The 21,231-nt window shown below is 38.4% G+C and overlaps 1 protein-coding gene across 3 annotated transcripts; it reads left to right on the forward strand.

Moving 5' to 3' along the window:
• The first annotated feature begins 218 nt into the window (after positions 1-218).
• On the forward strand, positions 219-19,963 carry ABHD18 (abhydrolase domain containing 18). 3 transcript variants are annotated; one of them, XM_033059901.1, is made up of 14 exons: positions 219-307; positions 2,360-2,505; positions 3,336-3,444; positions 6,004-6,088; positions 6,581-6,681; positions 8,310-8,388; positions 8,480-8,564; positions 9,062-9,089; positions 10,925-11,063; positions 12,765-12,854; positions 13,135-13,236; positions 14,078-14,453; positions 16,440-16,602; positions 17,260-19,963. In XM_033059901.1, exons 3-14 carry the CDS (start codon positions 3,353-3,355, stop codon positions 17,309-17,311), a joined length of 1,392 nt encoding a protein of 463 aa, XP_032915792.1. In that variant the 5' UTR covers positions 219-307; positions 2,360-2,505; positions 3,336-3,352; the 3' UTR covers positions 17,312-19,963. The 3 variants fall into 3 exon arrangements, with proteins under 3 accessions (XP_032915792.1, XP_032915794.1, XP_032915793.1); XM_033059902.1 differs by having other exon boundaries at positions 271-307; positions 2,448-2,505; XM_033059903.1 differs by lacking the exon at positions 17,260-19,963 and having other exon boundaries at positions 16,440-16,606.
• Positions 19,964-21,231: the final 1,268 nt, after the last annotated feature.

Raw genomic sequence — 21,231 nt, forward strand, 5'->3', positions numbered from 1 at the left:
GGGGGCGCCAGAGCGCGCGGGGGGGGCGGGGCAAAGGCGGGGCGGGGGCGCGCGGGGGGCGGGGCGGAGCGGAGAGGGGCGGGGCCGGCCGCCTCCCGCGCGCGCGCGCGCCTCCCGCGCCTCAGCGCCCCCCGCGCGCGCACGCGCGCTCGCCAGCCCCGCGCGCGTGAGGCGCGTCCCGTCCGTCCCGTCCCGTCGTGTCCCGTCCCGCCCTCCGCTCTCACCTCCTCCTCCTCCTCCTCTTCTTCTTCCTCCGCTTCCCGCTCCCACCCTTCCATGTAGTGCCTCAACACCGGCAGCGCTTCGGGTGAGCAGCGGGTGACCTTCGTGGGCCGGGCCGGGGGTGGCGGTGGCGGTGGTGGAGCGGCTCCCCCTCACGGCACGGCTCCCCCTCACGGCACGGCTCCCCCTCACGGCACGGCTCCCCCTCACGGCACTGCCCGGCCCCGGGGCGGGCTCGGGGAGCGGCGGGGCCGTGTCCTGCCTCCCGCCGCCCCTTCCCGCGGGCACTGAGGCAGCGCCGGCTCCCGCCCGGGCGGGTTTGGGTCGGGGATGGCAGAGGTTTGGGATCGGGGATGGCAGAGATTTGGGATCGGGGATGGCAGAGATTTGGGATCGGGGATTTGGGATCGGGGGTCCCACCTGCCCCCGCTTCGAGGGCTCGGTTCAAGCCTGAGGGGAGCTGCTGGCAGCCCTGCTTTAGGCCCCGTTGTTATCCTCCGGCTCCTGCGTGTCCATCCCGTTTTGTGGAGTTGTTGTGGGGCTTGTGTCTGCCTCGCCGTGACTTCTCTGGGATTTCTTTGATTTTCTATCAGGAAAGGACCTGGCGTTAATTGTGAGAGAGGTTTTTTTAAATAGAGAGGGAGGGTAGGGAAGTTGACAGCCCCGCCTTCTAAAACAGAACCTCCGTGTTTTTTTCGGGTTGGCTGCTGGGGGGGAGATTTTCACATCCATGTATAGAATGGAAATTACACTGTGGGCCTTGAGTGAAGTCCTCGTGTGCTTCCCAGGGGTGGTTTTCTTGTAGCCGAAGCTGTTTGCGTGGTTAAAAAGCAATAGCTGACCTTTTACGTGTTGGATTTTGGATGAATTTACGTGTCTGTTTCTGTGTTTCTCCTTAGCGTGCTTTTGTATCTGCTGCAGTTTCCATTCAGAGAACACGTTATGTAAAGCTTTCTGTGTTGGCAATATATTCATCCAGGATTCATAACGCAGATCCTGTCTCTCGGGCCACGCAGCTCCACAGCATCGTTGTCAGGTCACTGTTTCCAGCTGACCTGCCTCACTGTGGGATCGGCATGTGCCATGTGTGCTGCCAAGTGGAGGAAACCGAGTTTCATTCTGAAACATCTTCTATCCATTTCAAATCCTCACTGCTGGAATCCTCCAGCTAATGTGGAATTATAGAACTTCAGCCTCCTTCAGCAGCTGGATTTGCCTTTCCTGGCAGTAAAAGTGTTTGTAATTGTCTTGCCATGTAGACACATGTGGGCAGGGACTGAAACGTGTCCTGCCCTTTTCTTAGAGAGCTACAGTAGGGGCCATCCTCCCAAATTTTTTATCTCAATGATATTTCTGAGAAGTTCTATGCAGCATACTTCACATACTAGGAATATATTTTAAAATTTGTTTTAGTGTCTCCTGTGCTCTTTCCAGTAGTGCTTTTATCTTGATTCTGATTAATTGAAATATCCCAAGTTACTTCAGAGTCTCCATTCCATCAATGAAGCAGAAGAGACAATGCTTTTGCCTCAATCAATATTACATTCAGATATAATGTGCTTGCCTAGAAAGTTGTTTTGGCACTCCCTTGGTGCAGCAGAGAGCTTGTCAGGCCAGGCTTTGGATTCAAAGAAAAATCTACATGCTTTTAAAACAAAGCGTCCCCACCATGGTTTTCTCTCATTTCATGTATTTATTTTTACCCTGTAGTGATTGAACCATCCTGGAGCCATTGTGGCTTTCTAGCATGCTTAGTCTAAAATTCAAGTGCCTGTAATTTCTGTTTTGATAGTAATTTATTCTAGCTGTTAACAAGTTCTGCTTTTTTTCTTTACACTGATTCTTAGATACTGGCTTTCTAGAAGTGCAGAGGAATGTTTTTGTTACTCTGACCACAATTTTTACTTGTAATAATCAAACAAGTTTATTTTTAAAAATGACCACATTGGAGTGTGGCAGAATAAGTGCTTTTGGATGAAAATAAAATTTCAAAGACCTCATGAATTAAATTGCACTATTTTGGAGTGCGACAAGATTATTGAGTACATTTAGCGTAGTGGGATCTGGAAATACTAGAAAATGCCTGAAGTGAACTCACTAATCAACTGTTTGATTATTAAATATGTTGTTTTCTTAGGTGTACACAGATCCTGGATTTTATTTTTAATTGAGTAACCTGTATCCTGCTGACCAAGAAACCAGATTTAAATTCTCCTTTTTAGCAGTGTTTGGTTGTTTTTCTTCCCCGTTGGAAGAGCTCAGCAGTGGCTCCCGTTCACTTCAGTAAGTATTGCTTTGAAAATAATTCTCAGCTTGCCCTAAAATCTTCTTAGATTTAGCTCTATTTGAGCTGGTGTGTTTGTTGAAAGAGAAATGATCCTAGCAAGGATTTTGAGGGTGTGATTTCTTCCCAGAAAGGAGTGGGAGGAGCATCACTTTGAAAACTGTAAGAAATAGCAAATTGGAAAGAAGCTGATTAGATAAGGATTAGGATACATGTCTAACACACCAATGAAGGCAAGATTACAAAAATAATTTCTCTACAGCAGTGACTGGAATGACATTCTTCCCCTCCTTCTCTCTCTCCTTCTCTCCATTAAGAAGATGAAGAGATGAGATCTTCTAGTGGTTTAAACCCAGACATTGTTTCAAGTTTCCATTCTGAGATGTGTTTATGGCAGCCCACATTGACTGAAGAGTTTTGCCATCATAGTTCTATTGAGAGGAGAGAGATCAGTGCTATTCTTGGTTTAATCTGTTCAAGTACAGTGCAGTTAGGACTGGTTGAAGATGCAGTTTTGATGTAATCCTGATGTGCTTCTTCAGCTGGCTTGTCATCAGTGGTGAAATAAATATCTGGTTTTAATTAGTAATAAAAATTAGCATTAAATTAGCATTTAAAATTTTCATTCTAACATGTTGTATCTACTGCCTTTGTATTTTGTTTCAAATGAAAAGAGTTGACCTGAATAGCAGTAACTTTCTTGGAATATATTAGATGGCTCTTCCTTAATGCAGAAACCAGAATAAGAAACCACTTTGTATTGGAATCAATGAATTTGCCACTCCTGTAGACTTTAACTGCCTTGTTTTCACCTCTGCTTTTTCCCTAGATGACAGTGTGCTGCTAATGGGTGTAAGTAAATTAGATGTCTTGTACCGAAAGCTTCTCCTCACTAAACTTTTCATCAGAGGATGGGGAAAGCCAGAGGATCTGAAAAGGTGACTTGTTAGAAAGTAACAGCATAAACAATATGTTACATTAAAAAAACCCCAAAAACCCCCAAAAAAAACCCTTGAAGTAGCAACAGTACTTGCTATCCTGTATTTAAAATACCAGAAGTGTTTAAGTTGGTTGTGTTCAAGAAATAATGTGTTTCTATACCAAGGGAGTAACTGGATTTAAAAAAAGTCTTAATAGGATTTGCAATTTTTTTTCTGTTTAAAGAGGCTCTTCTTGAGAGAATGTCTGTGTGCCCAACTAAATTTTTACTTATGTTTATCTAATGTCATGCTTCAAACAGCATCTCTGGAAGTGTTTTCTAAAAACAAAACTTGATGGATTTCTGCAGAAGATTTGTTTCTGTTTAACATTTAAGTGGCTCTTGCTATCTTTCTACCACTTCATAATTAATTTAAAAGTGTAAGATTTACTCTGAAGTTTCTCTCACAGCCCAAAGTAGTAAACTCTTTCTTTTTAGATGTCTTGAAAACAAGAAAAAAATGAAAGTACCTCTTAATTTTTAAACATTTGATTATTTTTATTAATAACTATTGAGATTAACACCTGGAATTTGAGCACTTTTATTTCTTAAGCATAAAAATGAAGTGGCAATATATATATTCTGCATTGTGCAGTATTTAAATAGGAAATGATAAACCTGCATTTAATAAGCTCACTCTTATGTCTATGAAAATCAATAAAGAAAATTTTGAAAGCTACTGAAATAAAATTTTGTGCACTGGATAGCAGTGGAGTTTTATGGGAGTTTGTTATTTTTTTTAAGGCCACATGAAAGATCTGATCTGGAAATGGCACTTTGATTGCTTTGTGTGTCTGTCTTCAGTTGATTTTTTTTCTCTTAAGTAGCAGACTTTCCTGCAAAATGAGAATTTTGGCTTTGGTTGGAATAACCAAAAACAGTAGGGTTTGTTTTGATTGCAGCATTTCTGTATTCTTCTCCGTTTGGGATATTTTAATGTTATCAAACCTCTCTCTTTAAAAGACCTTTGGGTTCTTGGTGAGACACAGTGAAGTTTCAGTGCCCCATCTCCATCTCCCTTGAGTCCCAAGTGGTGTCTCTGTACAGGGAGCTCTGACTGCTGCTGCTGCTGCTCCCCAGTGCAAGGCTTGGCTGGGCTCTGGAGGGTGATCACACCCAGACCAAAGGGCAAAAAGGGAGTTTTGCTGGTGATAACAGTGGTGGCAGCTACAGTTCCTCCTTCTTCATTCCAGGGAAAAGCCCTCTCCCACCAGCTCCAAAGTGGTGGGGGAAGCAGGAGGCAAATTTGCTGGTCTGCAAAGGGGAAGAAAGTTTTGTTCTTTGTGTTGCCCCTGACTGGGATGAAAATGAGCTGGCTGCACCTGGATGAAGAAGGAAGAATGCTACCTCCTCCTGCCTCCTCACACTGGCTTGTAGGAGGAGGGGTTTTATTTTTGTTTAACTCATCACTGTGAAGCTCCTTTCTTAAGTTATGTACTAAATTCTTTTCACTTCAGGCATTATCTGAGATGGAATGACAGATTACTCTGTGTAATCTGAAATTTTGTGTGCATACGCTTGATGTGATGAATGTTAATATCCTAATTCTTGGTCCTCAACTCATTAGCAAGGGTTGAAATTTCTCATTAGAGGCAAGATTTAGCCTTCAGTATCTACATAACTATAGAAAGAAGGCATAAATGCAGTATTTTAAAAAGATTTATAGTCAAACAAAACATCTTTTTGTTTTCCTTGCCCTCCACACTCACATCTCACATCTTTACTTTCTCAGAAATACTTAATGCAGTTTCTATAGGAGAAAAGCAAAGGTTGTAAAGCAGAGCTGTTTTTTGTGTGCTGATAAACTGGATTTTCTTTCTATTCTGTGGTTTTGGGGAGGTGAACAGGTCATTTTTCTGTACTTTCCCCTCAAAACTGTTCTAGCTTGTCAGGTAAAATGTGTAATAATGAGCAAGTCACAGAGTATTAAAGGTTGAAAGGGCCAGTTGGAGGGCATCAAGTCAAAATCCCTGTTCAAAACAAAGCTGACTTCTTGTTTCTTCAAGTCACTTGGCACTTAATTCACTTGAAAGACACTTCATCCCTTGAGGATGAAGATAATTTATAGTTTCCCTGGGCTGTTTTTTCATGTGCTTAACTGTGAAAGCAATCTTTCACTTTGCTCCAGGAGGGATTTCTTACACTGCAGCACACGATCATCCCTCTTCAGTGTTCATGTCCTCAGTAATCTTGTTCCTCTCACTGTACATCTCTGAGAAGTGTTGAGTTTCATTTAGTCTGTCTGCCTCTGCAGCCCATTTAAGTAGCAGAAAAAAGCAACCAGATTTGCCCCTTAGCTTTCTATTCCCCAGCAAGGTACCTGAGACTTTTTGTTTAAATTAAAAGCATCCTATGGTAGCTAGCTACCCAATGGCCTGATTAATCTGTAAATGCAAAGCTGGCTTCATGAATTTTATTTGTTTGTGGCTTCCTTTAGCTCCTGAAATGTTATATAAATATGTCTCTTCTTTTTTTTAGATAAAAAGTTGAATCTTCTCTACTTGTTTCCTTTCAACAGAATATTTGAATTCAGAAAGATTATTGGGAACAGGGAAAAATGCCAGACCCTGGTTTCAAAAGATTACCCAGTGTTCATTGACAAGGTACTTAAAAGCAAGAGATTATGTGATTTAGCTACATTTATTTTCCTAAGGATATATAAATGTGAAATAACTTGGTATTTAACACCAGGCTACTTTCATAGGCTACCAGAAGAGAATGGAAGGAAATAGAGACTAAAGCAGTGCCTGTACACATAATGTTTTTTCTTTTTGTTTCCCAGTAGTACAATAGTTGGGATGTCAAATATTAAAACTCAGTGTTCAAAGCTTAGTCTGTGTTATTGAGTGTATTTAAAATGGGACAGCATTACACCTTTGTTTGATTCCTGTGAAAGGTTATTTAATAAAAGCAAAGTTGAAAAAAAGTGTTTTGACTCTGTTGATAACATGTATCCCTATTCCCTAATTTTAGGAGTGGGCCTCAGCTTTGGGTTTTTTTAAGCAAGTTTTTTATCCCATAACAAATTCTACTTTAAGAGATTTGCTTTCAGAACAAGTTGAAGACTGACATAATATTTGTTGCTCTTTCTGCAGGTTGAGGGGCAATCAGACTGTAAAATCCTTGAGGGGCACTTCATTTCCCCCTTGGCTCATTGTGTCCCAGGTATCCTGCCAGTGGAATCTCTTGTAGCAAGGTAAGAGAAACCAAGAGGTATTTCTGAAATTAGTGCTGCAGAGAAATAATGATCTGTAAGTAGTTTTATTGTACAGCCAATTGATTGTAATGCAAACAATCTGTAAAGTCTTATTCATGTGATAGTTCAATCTATGTGTTAAAAAAAATCCATTAGCAAAGTAGTACTTTTTTGGTTTGGTTTTTTTTTTTGTTTCTTGTTTTTTGTTTTGTTTTGTTTTTGCATAGAAATCATATTGCACAAAGCTGTGGAATTCCCTGGGTTTTTTGAGTTACTGGTTTGGTTGGAAATGAAGAACAGTGGTTGTTATTTTATATGTAGCAGGAGAAGCTGTTTATATCAAAGCATATTATGTTGCATTTGAAGGAGCTGTTCTAGCTTTCCATTTCCATTGAATACAAAAATTTTGTATGAGTGATAAAGTAGCAAGCCTATTTTATTGTAGCCAGAGAACTGGTTCCTTTCTTCCTTGACAAACAAACAAAAAAATAAAAAAGAAAAAGAAAAGCATTCTCACAGAAAGCTGGAGGCTCCCTAACGATGCTGGTTTCACACTGACACTTCTTTGCAGATTAGGAGTGGGTTTGCAAAGGGAGCATAATTTCTGTTTGCCTTTTGTTTTGAGCTGAACTGTCGTGATGATTTTTTTTCCCCAGACTTTGTTTGTTTAATAACATAAACATAAAAGTTTGTCAGCTCAAGTTGATGCTGACATTGTAAATTTTGTCAGTAATACTGGTTGGTGTTTTTATATGTGTGCTTAAGCATGTAACGTTAAGGAGTGTGAGGAAAAGGTTGATAGTCAAGGAATCAGTTCTGTTCCACCTCTACTGGTTAGAGAAAGCTGTCTGTTAACATTATCAAACTAGTTAGTGCCTTACTGGAAAATACAATATGCTCGTTGTTTCCTCTTCTGTGTTCTCTTGTGCTTTGTAGCCAAGTTACCATAGTTGTTATTTTGGGCAGTATTGTGACAGTTTCGAAAAACTGTACGAATTTCCCTCAAGATGGTATGAATGTATTTGCTGAAGTGTAGAGCTCTTGTAGGTAACAGTGCTCCATCTTGTGGGGAGAATAGTGATGGCTCAGAAGGGATTTTTTTTTTTTCAGGAGTTTAGACTGTAAGTAAGTAGCAGCAGGAGACATTATTTTACTGATGATGTGTATGTAGAATAATTTCATGGTTTGTATGTTGGGTTTTTTTTTTTTTTTTTTTTTAATTTATTGCTCATCTTAATCTTCAATTTCGACTGTTATGCCTTCAGGAGAAAAATAGCAATGATGCCTAGGAGAGCTGGACATAGTTGTTTAGGCTGCTCTTTATCTGAAGTTGCATTTCTCCACTCTGCAAAGTTTAAATTGTGATGATGAGGTAGTAGTCTTTTTTAGGAACATGATGTTTCATCTTGGCTCCTTTTCTTGCTTGGCCTTTCTTCTGTCCTACTTTCAGATTCCTTTGTTTGCTGAATGTGTTCATGAAAAATGATGCTCCTGAGTTGCTGGCAGTCTGCCTGCATGGGTCACAAATACTTCTGTTGTTTTGGTTTTGTTTTTTTAATTAATTTCTCTTGATGCAGCTTGCTAATAGATATTCTTACTCTGCTAAAATAAGTGTTCATTTCTCACAGATTTCAGTTCATCATACCCAGAAGATGGAATGGCAAGCACAGACCAGTGTGCATTCATTTAGCAGGCACTGGAGACCATGTGAGTGTGTCAAATGTAAAATTGATTGTTACTGAGAAATTCAACCATCAAATTTTGTCTGACCTGTGTTGTTTGTACATCTTATCTTTAGCACTTCTGGAGGAGACGCACATTAATGGCACGGCCAATGATTAAAGAAGCCTGTATGGCTTCCCTGTTGCTAGAAAATCCTTACTATATCCTTTTGTGGAGAACAAAATAGTTATTCCTTATGTCCTCTCTGGAAGCTAGAAGAGTTACCACGCTCATAAAATACCAGCTTTTTTATACCCAGTGTGTAAAAGTAAAGAAAGTATGACCATTATGTGAAACACAATTGTATGATACCCAGGTAACTTCTGAGAAAATTGCTGTTACCACTTCGGATTTGGGCGGGTTTTTAAAAAACAGTTAAGTTTTGTTCTGTCATCTTGTATAATAATATCATCCTGTTTCATTGAATAGGATATTGAGTTACACTTTTTTCCTGCCCATATATCTGACAACAGTAAGATGTTGCAAACTGCATCATTGAAATAGATTAAATTTAATTTAGTGACAGTTGAACACTGGCAGTTTAAATTCCAAATTTCAATTAATTCATGCTATTTATGGATATTATTTATTTTATCTTTATTTTTGATGACCAGTTTTGATAAAACCTTTTTGACTTTCTTTAACTGGAGTCTTTTACATGGCTGTAGAAAACCTAAGGATCAATTGTAAGTATTCCTGTTACATTTATGGATACTGTGTTTATAAAATACTACTTTTCTTTTTTTCTCTTTCAAGCCAAAAGTTGTCTAAACTTTGATTTTGATAACTTGTTAAGAAAAAAAAGTTTCAAAAACCACTTGTAACCCGCCAATGTGAAACTGTCTGCTCTTTACTAAACTGCTTTGGATGTTGTGTTAGGAGATCTCAGGGATCAAGAAAGTTTGCACACGGTGAACTTGCAGTACAGAGTGAGATGCAAACATGTTGTGTGAGTGCGAGCCAGGACCTTTTTATTTTCCTGACTCACAACTGCATGCACCAGTGCTGCTGTTGTATTTCAGTCAGTTCTGATAATCTTTGCTCAGATAGCACATTTCCATTATAATTGGTAGGATTTTGCTTTTCCGAGATCTTCTAAGAATTTTCAGGCATATGAATAAATCTAGTGTTGATTGGTTGTTAGTCAGGATGCTATGCAATATTCAGTATTTTACAGGATTTGTTTCTTCAGTCAATTTCTTAAATTGGAGTTTGGAAGTCTGATTAGACAGTCTTGGTTTTTCACTTTTTACGTTTTCCAAACCACAGATGTATTATCTGTATTCAACAGGATATGTGTCTGAGGCAAAGCTTTTAGTCTTCCAATATTTCTGAAAGTCCTAATATGAGTTGGTGTTTTAATCCTTTTTAATCCTAACTGGGACATTGACTAGAAGACACAGAGAAGGTGTTTTTGTAAGATTATAGGAAAGTGACAGGAGAAAGTGTGTGCTGGAATACATCCATTGGAAGATTAATTTCCAGTTATGGGTGATGTGATGCAGAAGAATAAATTAAATAACTCTGTTCTCAGTTGTCCGGTGTGTCAGGATTGTTTCAAGAGTGGGAGGTGCTCAGTGTAAAACCCCAACAAATGCTTGTCACTCTCCAATACAGGGTTACACAGCACCAGTGTAACAGTGTTCAATAAATACAGCAGCTGCAGAGGGCTGAGGGATCTCACGAAGCTCTAGGAAAGAATTGCATTAGGCTGGAAATGCTGCTCTGCAGCTATGCTCATTTCTGTGTCACTTCACAGTGAGCTTTGTCCTTGTGCTTCAGAGTGTTGCAAATGTGACAGTGGCATGCTGGCAGGAGAGGCCAGGAGCCCTTTGTAACCTGGCTGTGGTACTGAAAATACTCAGTCCCACTCCCCAAGTTAGAGGTCTATTATTTTTAGGCCCCTCTGATGGTTCAGCCAAATAGATTTCTACTTTTTTGTGTGTGTCTTCTGTGTTTTAGTGCTTTGCAGTACACTGCCTGAATTTCTCAATATTGTGACAAACTTCCCACTTTACAGTTTCAGTCTTACAGTGACACTGATAAGTGCTTCCAAAGCTGACATTGCTCTTCAAATGTTGTGTGCAATTTTTCAATGGTGTAAAACAGGTAAATAAGAAAAAAACCAACAAACCTTGTTTCTGCAAATGGGACAGTGTATGCCTAGGACTGTATCACTTTGATTCTATTTCTAAAATATCTGTTACAACTTCCCAGGACAGAATATTGCTGCTAATGAGATGCTAATGTTGGTAATTGTTTCCAAAAGACCAAGCTGTCAGTGATACTACATTAAAAGCATAGGCAGGTGTCTTTTTTTAGTCTTCATTTGGATGAAAAATTAAAAGTGCCAGAAAATCTGGGCTTGCTTTTTCCTCTTGTTGAACCAACAGGAGTTCAGATCCAAAATTCTCAGGGATTGTGATGAAGCTGTGTATAAAAGTATGTATAGAATGATAAGAACTGTCAGAGTCTAATCTTAGAAAATAAACCCTCTATTTTCCTTTTCTGGGGAGAAAAGACGGTCATGTTTAAAAAATGTCTCGGACCTGTTTGTGATGGGAGGAGCTCTAATTCTAGAATCGGCAGCTCTTTTGCACTGGCTAGAGAGAGAAGGCTATGGACCACTAGGGATGACTGGAATATCCATGGGAGGACATGTAAGCTTTTATATCTCCTGTTCAGTTATTTTTGTTTTAACTTCTCATTTGATCATGTAGCATACGGACATAATTTGTTTTACAGTGTTGATCTCAGAAGTGCTTTAAAATAAACACTTAGAGTCATGAGAAACAAATTGTTGGCAATTCTCATGTTCTGTGGTGCTGAATTAGTATAATCCTTAATATGTACTGACAAATCATAGAGCCCTTTGTCAGCCATCTCCCAGCAGGCTTAATAAGAATATAAACTTCTCACATAATTGTTTTCTTTTCCACAAGGGTGGGGGGCAGAAATGTTTGCTGAAAGAAAGTCTGCACTGATCGATTGCTAATTCTCCCTCTTTTCCTCCTTTCTGCTTGCTTAAACCTTTGTGTTTTAATGCATTGTGTGAAAAAAAACCCCTCTTTGTGGCATGTTGTAATTGAGGTGACTTTTGGTGTCAGTGATCATGGGTACTGATCAGAGATTTATGTGGTGAGGTGGATGACATTTTCTGTGCGACACTGTGCATACTTAAACTAAACCAGCAGTGTATCACTGAGGTGCTTGAAAGACTAATACACAGTTAAAATGTTACTGCTTGTGCCTCTGCAGATTGTCACAGCTCTGTGAGACACAGGTGCAAAGCTTATTAAAACAACCTACCTTTATTTGTTAGGAACTCTGTAAATAATGTTGGTAATGGTGCTTCCCGAAAGGAAAATATTCCCCTAAAGCACAGTTTTATAACTGTAAATGTCATAAATGTACAGAGGACCTTTGTTTTACCTTAACATCTCACTGCTGAATTAGAAACCTCTGTGAAATAAGTGATATTTGATGTTGATCCTCTATAGAGTGTGTTTTACAATGGAAGGTTGAAAGCATTGAGTCAGTTCTACAAAAGGGGAGAGTCTTCTACTGCTGGAGAGAATCAGAACATAGATGTGTGGTGTTCTTGAAACTTTTTATTAACAAAAATAATTAGAATACAGTTACAGTTCAGTTGCATAAATCCACTAATTAGAACATGTAGAACAGACACAAGGTGTTTCATGTTACTAAAATAAAACTTGTCAAGAACATGTATAGGAAACTTCTGTACACTGAACTTGTTCTGGCTTTCTCTAGAATAAACAGAATAGTCACAAAAATATGTTCTGAGAAGTGATGCAAAAGTAATAATGCAAACTTAAAGGACAGAAGAAGAATGTGCTTAACATGTTGAATTACTTCTCCTTCAAATTTTGTTTCCTGTATACAAATTTTCAAAGTACAGAATTTTAAATAGTCCTTCTCATAGATTGCCTCTGTTTTGCCTTGAAATAAACTTGCAAGAGCTTGATGGAAAGCTTTATATAAGTTTTTTATGATTTTAAACAACTAATAGCTTGTAATAGTTTTTTTGTAATTATAATGATAATTAATGCATTATAAATATAATTTTATATTGTAATTAATGGAATATTTAGTAAATATTCCATTGGGAATTCTTATAACCAAATCCCATTCAGCCTTGAGGTGAGTCCTTTCCAGAGCAATGTTTATTTTTTAAAAAATCACTGGAGACTACATAGTAACTTCTAAGTAGGTGAAAGTATATTCAGCTGCCACAGTCCTTAACTCTTTGGCACCACATGTTTCATAAATACCCTGTAAACAAAGAAACTGAGGATGAGAGAGAGTTCTTTTTGTGTAATGAGTGTCTTTGATTCTAGATGGCTTCACTGGCAGTGACAAACTGGCCTAAACCATTGCCATTGATTCCATGTCTTTCCTGGTCAACAGCCTCTGCAGTCTTCACTACGGTAATTAACACATTCCAAAATACATTTTTTGTTAATGTACTAGATTACAATCAGAAATGTACTTAAAAGATTTGGGCTGGCCAAGAGGGAGATGGGATTCCATGTCCTGTGTTTTAATATGTGCTTGTGCTTTGATTGCAATAGTTCTGAGGGCTGTCTGGGAACAGAATTCCACTGAAAAATCAGGAGAGGAGCAGGTCAATTTCTGTGTTTATCATTATTTTAGACTAAAATAACGGGGTTTTACTTGTGTACTGAATGCTTTTGTTTATCATCTCAGGGTGTGCTGAGTAAGGCAGTGAACTGGAGAGAGCTGGAGAAGCAGTATTTTACAGAAACTGTGTATGAAGAAGAAATCATTCAAATGCTTGAATATTGTGGAGTAAGTATGGTTTATTTTACCTATCTGCTAATATTTACATGTGCAAATCTACCAAATAATGCAACTTCTTTTTACTTCCACTTAAAGTAGACAATTCTTAGCTAGAACATACTGATGTTGTTTCTTTATGTTTTGATAAATTTAGTCTTTGAAGGAAAAACCTGAGAAACAAAACTAATATTTTAGTTGTAGAACACGTTTAAAGTGTAGCCCTTACTAGAAGTTTTTCCTTTGATCACACTTAGTGTAATCTTTATGTAAACATGAAATACATTTAATCAAAATTCTGATAAATGCCTTTTTTTCCCCCTAAAATTCTTTCCTTTGTGACAGTTCTTTTTCTAACAGCAGGAGAAGAGAAACTAGGGCACAGATAGTTGTTACTTTGGCACTTGCCATTTTTAAGTCAAATACACTCCATCAATACTGATGGAGAAGACAAAATGAAAAGAAGAAACATTTTTCAAGATGTTTAGTTGGTGTCTCCCTAGTATCTAGACACTGTCAATTTTTCAGTCCTAAACATAACATTAGACCTCACCACATATGTTCATTTTTCTCTTATTATTATTATAATTAGGCAATTTGAGCTTAAATGACTGTAATTACATATTCAGAGTTTAATATAGAAAGAAAAACAATTGTTTATATCACAGACTTCTGTATATATGAGTGCCTTCTGCATTTTTTTAAACTGACAGAAATGTAGAAATTATCAAGAGGTTATGATGATCAGGATTTAATTGAATGCCCTGCAAGCTGAAAAGAAAAGTGAGCAGTGCTGGTAGTGTATTTTTTTTTTTAATTATGAGTTCAACCCTTAATTGTTGTCCTTGTTTAGACGGATTCTTTCAAGATGGGCCAAGACTTTGTGAAGAACTTCCCTGACAGTGTGGACAGTCTGGCAGACATGGACATGACTTCCAGAATATTCAGCTTTGAGTCCTTGAACGACTCTGTACCTAAGGAATCTGTTCACAGCTTTGCCACAAATAGAAGTGCTCTAAGTGCCTCTTCAGAAAGACTCTTAATGCAAGATGCTCCTAAAATGCAGTGCATAAATCAAACCTTTTCCACCAGTAGCAGTAGCAATAAAAACTTAACCAGCCCACAAGGACACAGGATAAATGCAAGGAGGAGTGAAACTTTACAGAGAGAATCTTTAATGTTCATGAAGGGAGTAATGGATGAATGTACCCACGTAGCTAACTTCCCAGGTATGTATCTTTTTGTTTCCGTGTGCACTTTGGAAAACTGAATAAAATACAGTGGAGGGAAAGGTGTTTTCTTGATTCTCCAGGTGTAAACTAGCTGGAACTTTTGCTGAAATATGGAAATATTGTGAGCATTATTCTGTAGTGTATATTTACTCCTCCATTTCCTAGTTGTTTTTCTATTGCTTCTCAATGGCCAACTAATGACAAAGTTAATTAAAAATTTGCCTCTTGGCATCTTTGCTCATTTTTCTCTTGTGCCTTGCTGTGGCTTTTTTCAGATATGAGCTAGTGCAAATTTGTATTATCTAAAGGAAGAAAGCACCTGTGTGATGTAATATCGAGGTCTAATTAATCTTAATTAATCTGCTAATAAGATTTTCAAGCAGAAAGCTCGTACTGACTTCAGATAGAAAGTAACCTGCATAGCTGAGCACCAAACTTGAATTATATTGCCAGTAAAAACATTTTGGAGGTCCTTCTTGGCTGGTGCAGGCTGGTGAATCCTGTTTCCCAGAACAGGCATAGCATATAGGGGGAGCTGTAGTCCAACATTCCTTGGCGTTCAGGACAAACCCTTTGCAGCAATGCAAACAAGTGATTGCTTCCTAGAGCCGCCTTAAAAGGTTCTGCTGGAGTGGGGGCTCTAATTCCTATTGTGGCAGTTCATGGTTTGGCTGTGCATGAACCTGCTGAAGGCATCTCCAATGTGCTTTGACTTCAGACAGAGTTGTCTTTTAGTGTCAGAGCTTTCTTGGTGCTGAGCCCCTGTGCCACTCATTTCTTATTTCTGTCATTTAGTACTCCATTGGTACAAGCGTTTAAATTTAAATAAACACTAAAAAGAAATAAAAGGAATCTACACTAGTATAGATTCTTTCACTGCTAGCCAGAGATGTTTTGTGACAAATACCAGTGAAGTGTTTTCCTTAAAGCTTTTAAAGTTATTTCAGTAGGCAGAAAAAGCACTCTTAAGTTTTATTCTATGTACAGACTTTCTTGTTCATCTAGACTTATCCAGTTATCACTTAGCTAAACACTGACCTTTCTTGGAACTTAAACTGATGCACTTGTCAAAGTGATGGAGACCATTTTGTCAAGTCTCCCAGGTCTTATCATCCTCTGGGAGACTTTGTATCCCCTGCCAGGGTATCCTTGGAGTGAGGCTAGGGAGGAGCTTCAGAAAATCTGCCTAATGCTCAGATTTCATGAAAAATTGAATGGAAGACTTGAATTTATCTTAGCATTGCATGTTCTGTATATATGATTTAGTATGAAAGAAGGAAAGGTTTCATTTGTGACACCCCACTGCCAGACATCTTGGCTGGTCACTCTTCAAATGTTTCACATATTTTGTTTTTGAAGGGAGAAATGTTCTGTGTTCAGCATAATTTTGGTGTTACTTTTCTCAACATCATATTGGTGTTATTCCTGCTACTAATCTGATTGGTGCAGTTCTGTTTATGAGTAATAAATATGTATAACAATATGTTGGGATTTTTATGTTGCAAGCAAACCATGTAGGAAACAGAAAAGAAAGTGAACATAGGCTGTGCTTTCTGACCTCTTGTCTGAAAAGTTGACTTTTATCCTCCTTAAGGGGGAAAAAATATGAAACTTCTACTCTGTTCCTTTTGCCAATAAGAAGGGATCTCAAAGAACTGAGATGCTGCTATACATAACCATGAATGCTATAGAGTTTTGTTGATAAGAGGAAAGAGAATTCTCCTGTGAACTTCACAAGTCTTTGAGGAATTTCTGCTCTAGGGGTGGGAAGGGTAAGGGTTAGTTTGTTTTTCCACTGATGGCCTCACTACTGTAACATCAAAACCAAATAAATTCTGCTGGAGACTTTAGAACATGTAATTTTATTAAAGCTTCAGCTAATTTAATTTTTTGTGAAAACAGCATTTTGACAACAGAAATCTCAGCAGTTGTGTTTCTATTTCTTACCACAGATGAACTCAGTATTGCTTTGTTTTCCTTTAGTTCCAGTTGACCCAAGTTTAATCATAGTAGTGCAAGCCAAGGAGGATGCGTACATTCCTCGCACCGGCGTGCGCAGCCTCCAAGAGATCTGGCCAGGGTGTGAAATCAGGTATCTGGATGGAGGTCATGTCAGTGCCTACCTCTTCAAACAAGGACTCTTCAGGTAAGGTGAACAGAAAAGTTTAAAATAAAATTTTAGATTTAATCAAAATGAAAGCTTGACTGTAAATAAGTAATACTTATTCATGCCTTAATAATATTAGGGATTGATTTTTCTGAAGACAGTTATGTAAATCAGTTTTATGAATGCAGCTCTTTAGTTTTCAAAAAGTTAAATAGTTGTGCTGTTAGTTTTAAAATACAGGGAATTAGGAAGACTTTACACACCACTTAGGAAGTCTAAGCAACAACAAAGAAGAATAGCACTGAATCAGGTCAATATATGCTAACCAGTAGTTTATTGCTATTTAAAACTTCAGCCTTACTTTTACAATAGTTGCTCAAAAATTTCAAGCTATGCATATCTCTGATATGTTTGAGTAGAAAACTCCTAATCCATCTACATCTGCTCTTGCATGAAAGTTGGAAAATAGTCCCACTTATTCCTGAAATATAAATATATTAGTAGATTGCAGTGAGAGATCCCAGAAATAAAGGAAGGAGAAAATACCACCAGATACCACATTTTTATTGAAAACTGTTTTGAAATTGTGATGATAGGTAGGTAGGTATGCTGTAGGTACATTTGTAAATACATGGAAAGATGCCACTGATACCTGCCCTTTCCCAAATTATACAAATTCTCTTTTTCTTGTTCCAGACAAGCGATTTACGACGCGTTTGACCGCTTCCTCCAGAAATACACCATGTGATCTTTCTAATGGATTCAGACTGATCTCATTTGTAATTCAGCTTACTGGAACTCATGTTTGGAAAACAAGCCTCTCGTAGTGTTGAGCAGATGGTCACTGACTGTTGTAGGTAACAATTAGCAGAAGTGGTGAAGTACCAGCATTGCTTTCATTTCAACCCAGTGCCATTCTGACACAGCTGCTTCAGCGTTACCTGTGAAAAAACAACAGCAGCATTTGTCAGTGCATGAACAGTTCATGTACTTCATGTCTAATTAGACTGTGTTCCTTCAGTTCTGAATAAATTCTGAATCGTGTATCAGTAGAAAACAGACCAATCAAGTATTGGAGGAATGTAAAATGTGCTGTGGGGCTAAGCTACTCTCTTGTGTTTAGTGTAGTTTTGGTTTGTTCCAGATACCTCGGTTACCTCTTGCTTCCTCATGGCCTTGCTGTTCCTATTGTGTTGTACCGTGGCTTTGCCAGCACTCAGCACTCTTGTGTTTGTCACTGCTCTTCTCTTCAATTATGAATTGGAAATGAGCCTTAGCAGAAGGCTCAGCACCACATCTTGCAAAGAGAGACTTTGACAATTTAAGGAGAAGTGAGAGATATTTTCGTTCAATACGTCCGTGAAGTTTTCCTGCCACTGAATTAAACCGTGCCATTACACAAGGATCATGTAGCAATTCATCAACCAGGTTCACAAAACTGGAATAAGTGAAGATCAAGTGTCTGGTAATTAATTGTTTACATTAGTTCAGTTGGATAACATAAGCTTCCATATTTCTTTTCTTTTTCTGGAGTGATAGATGAAATAGAAATATCATTTTATTTTCTAAGCACTGGCTGATTCTAAGCAGTTGACAGCAGATTGTATGGTGCTATAAAGACCTGTTGGAAATACTTCAACAGATGTCCTTTCTAAAGTCCACTCAGCGCTGATATGCAAAATACACTTGCACTGTATAATTTAAAAGATACGTGAGACTAAAGGTTATTGAAACAGTTAGGTTTGCTCCTTATTTTTCAACACTTATCTTTTTTAATTGGATGGAAAATAAAGAAACTTGGGTTTTGAACACATTTAAGAAAATCCAAAGTTTGTTGTTTTCTCTTTTGGGATCAAAAATGCCAACAAATTACAGTCATGTACCGTGTGGGTATCTCTCCACATCTTTCTTTTTTTGTGGTAATCTCCTATAACATTCTTTTAAAACCAATTTGCAGAGAAGTTGAAAACTGAAACACTTCAGTATTTAGTGCAGTCACAACTAGGATTACTTGGAAGCAAACAGAAAAATCCAGCCATTTCTCAGGATGTGTGACTTTTGCACCTTTCCAGTCAAGCACTTTAGATCTCTGTGGTTGTTGTGAAGGTTTTTAGTCAGCAGAGTATGGAGCAAACAGAGCTTAGGTTATGTATTTTCATGAATTTTAGACAGGTAGACAGGACTAGTAACTGTAAAGAAATCATGGTTCATTTGAAAATCAGGTGTGTTCAGATAAAACTGAAGAATAACCCAAATGATGTAACATACAAATATACTGAAAATGCAGAAGAGATTCTAATGTGCTGGAAGTGAAATTGCTTCTTTCAGGTGGTTTTTCATCATTTCTTTGGAGGCTGTCGGTTTCATATGCAGGGAGCAAGTGTGAAGTGACTAGCACATTTAAACACCAAATATTTGGAGGGTTTGAAATTAAATATTAGTAAGTTTACAAATTTAAAATTGAAGTCTTGACTAGTGAAAGAGTCACAGGATTTTCAAGCATATTCATCAACTAAGAGTGCTTTACCAGAGCACTGTCTGCGGTTCAGCTTTTGTAGCTCTCACATTTAAAATGTAATTGTGTGCTTTGTGTCCTGCTTCTGTTGCAGCTATGAGAAAGGGAGATAACTGGTGGCAAGGGAAAAGGCTTGAATAAATGCAAGAGAGAAAAGACAGATTTTGTAAAGGCCAGGAGTAAGCACAAAAAAAATCAACTATGCTACAAAGTATAACATGCCAAAGCAAATATTTTCAAAGCGCACAATACTGGGAATTACACAACTGATGGGAACTCTGCATCCTGAGGTTAGTGTCCCAATGGTATTACTAACAAGGTTTAACTCACCAAAAGGGCACAGAAGGAGGTTTAGGCTAATACCACTCCTGCTGTGAGAGTGTCTTTTGGGACAAATGCTGCTCCTGGTTGTGAGAGTGTCTTTTGGGACAAGCAGTGAAAGACTGGTTTCTGACAAGAATAAGGAATCGCACTTTGCTCTGTAACTGAAGTCATGTTGCCAAATATGAAAGCCCAGTAAGCATTATTTAAGAAATTTCTCAGGTTAGAATAACAAAAAAAGGAAAAATGAGCTCAGTGCTCTATTTCTGCCAGTTGTCAGACGTAGGGAGCTGGTCTGTGAAGGGAGGAATCTTGCTGTTTTTAACCCTTGGAAAAACGACTTTTTAAATAATATTTTAAGGTTCAATCCTAAGAAAGTATAAATAATCCATTTTGATGTTAAATGAGAATGTGGTTTTAATTCAGGAGTTGCATGAGAGAAATATTGTGGTAAGGTTTCTTCCGTGTGGCAGGTAAGCCATTCTGTATGTCTTAAATTTATTGTAAAACTGGCCTTGGTAATTTTTTTGGTTTTAAATTTTTTCAATAAAAGTCCTAAAAACATTTAGGTGTAAGGGGGTTTTTTTCTTTTTTGTTAACAGGTGTCCAAAATACATCCCACTGTCATCCTGTAATCCTTTCTACTAGAACTGTAGCACGAGGAGAGCAGATAATCTGCAGGACATGATAAAAGCTTCACACAACAAACACTGGTGCTGCTTTGATGTTTTTCTACATGCCTAGAAACCTAGTAAAGAAAATAAGCTTGTATCAGCTAATTAAGATACCATTGTGATTCCAGTTTTACACTTGCCAGGGCAGGACACATCTAGTAATTGTCAGGTGGAGCGTTTTCTAATTTATTCTCCAAGGCCAATAAAACTCCCTAAACAACTCAAGGAACCACTCAGGATTGTTTTTAAATTATTTTTTTAGCAATGATAGATTTGTGTTTTATTACTCCAGAAAGGAAACACTATATGAAGGAGTGGAGTTGTGCTGCTTTTTCTTCTTGCTGGAATGTCAAATGCCTCTAATGGAAATACTCTCTAAACAGTAGAAAAGTGAGAATCCTTGGATCCTCAAAATACTATTTCTGCTCGATAGCTGCTAACACTTTGAGACAGGTATTTTTTTCATTATTTATCTTAATTGTTTCTGTCTTGTGTTGGTTTATTTTTTAATGTTGATCTGAATTGCTGTTGGTTGGGCAGGGAAGTTTCTTTATCTCAGACCACCAGGTTCTCTGCCACTTGGCAGTAATGATAAGTTACAGGGCATGGAAAGGAGCTTTAGGGTGGTCTGTAACCATGTCATTCCTCCTGAATTTTTACCCTATACGAGTAAAACACTGCTATTCCATGCAATCCTGGAGTTTGAAGTGTTCCTTGGTAGGCTTGGATGCTTCCACACAAGATAAAACATGAGAATTAGAACATAAATAAGAATTGTTATTCTCGTGGTTTCATTTGGTGTAAATCAGCCCCTTTTCCAAACACGAGCATTTTACTGTGTTCCCGAAGGAAAGAGAGTTTTAGCAGGGAGGTCTGACCCACACTGCTGGGAGTAACAAGGAGGAGGATACAAGTGGACAAAATGTAAAGGATGAGTCCTAGTAACTGTAACAGCTTTTTATATCCTCTTCGGTCCCAGTCCATCCAACAAAGTCTGCAGGAAGCTCTGTCCTACAGAGTTAGTGAAGTAAGTATAGACAAAAACTACTCAAGTGCCACATAACTCATCAATTTCAGTGCTTTTTTTTGCCCCCCCATCCCACGTAATTAACCCTTAATTAGTTTCCTGCTTTTTTTCCTGCTCAGTTTAGGTTCCTG

Source organism: Catharus ustulatus, chromosome 5, assembly GCF_009819885.2.
Source record: "Catharus ustulatus isolate bCatUst1 chromosome 5, bCatUst1.pri.v2, whole genome shotgun sequence".
Taxonomy (NCBI): domain Eukaryota; kingdom Metazoa; phylum Chordata; class Aves; order Passeriformes; family Turdidae; genus Catharus; species Catharus ustulatus.

Coding starts and splice junctions, on each gene's coding strand:
- ABHD18 (XM_033059901.1), top strand. CDS start 3,353: ATGGGTGTAAGTAAATTAGATGTCTTGTACCGAAAGCTTCTCCTCACT. Junction 6,682..8,309: donor GTGGAATCTCTTGTAGCAAG/GTAAGAGAAACC, acceptor CATTTCTCACAG/ATTTCAGTTCATCATACCCA. Junction 9,090..10,924: donor AGAAAACCTAAGGATCAATT/GTAAGTATTCCT, acceptor TGGGGAGAAAAG/ACGGTCATGTTTAAAAAATG.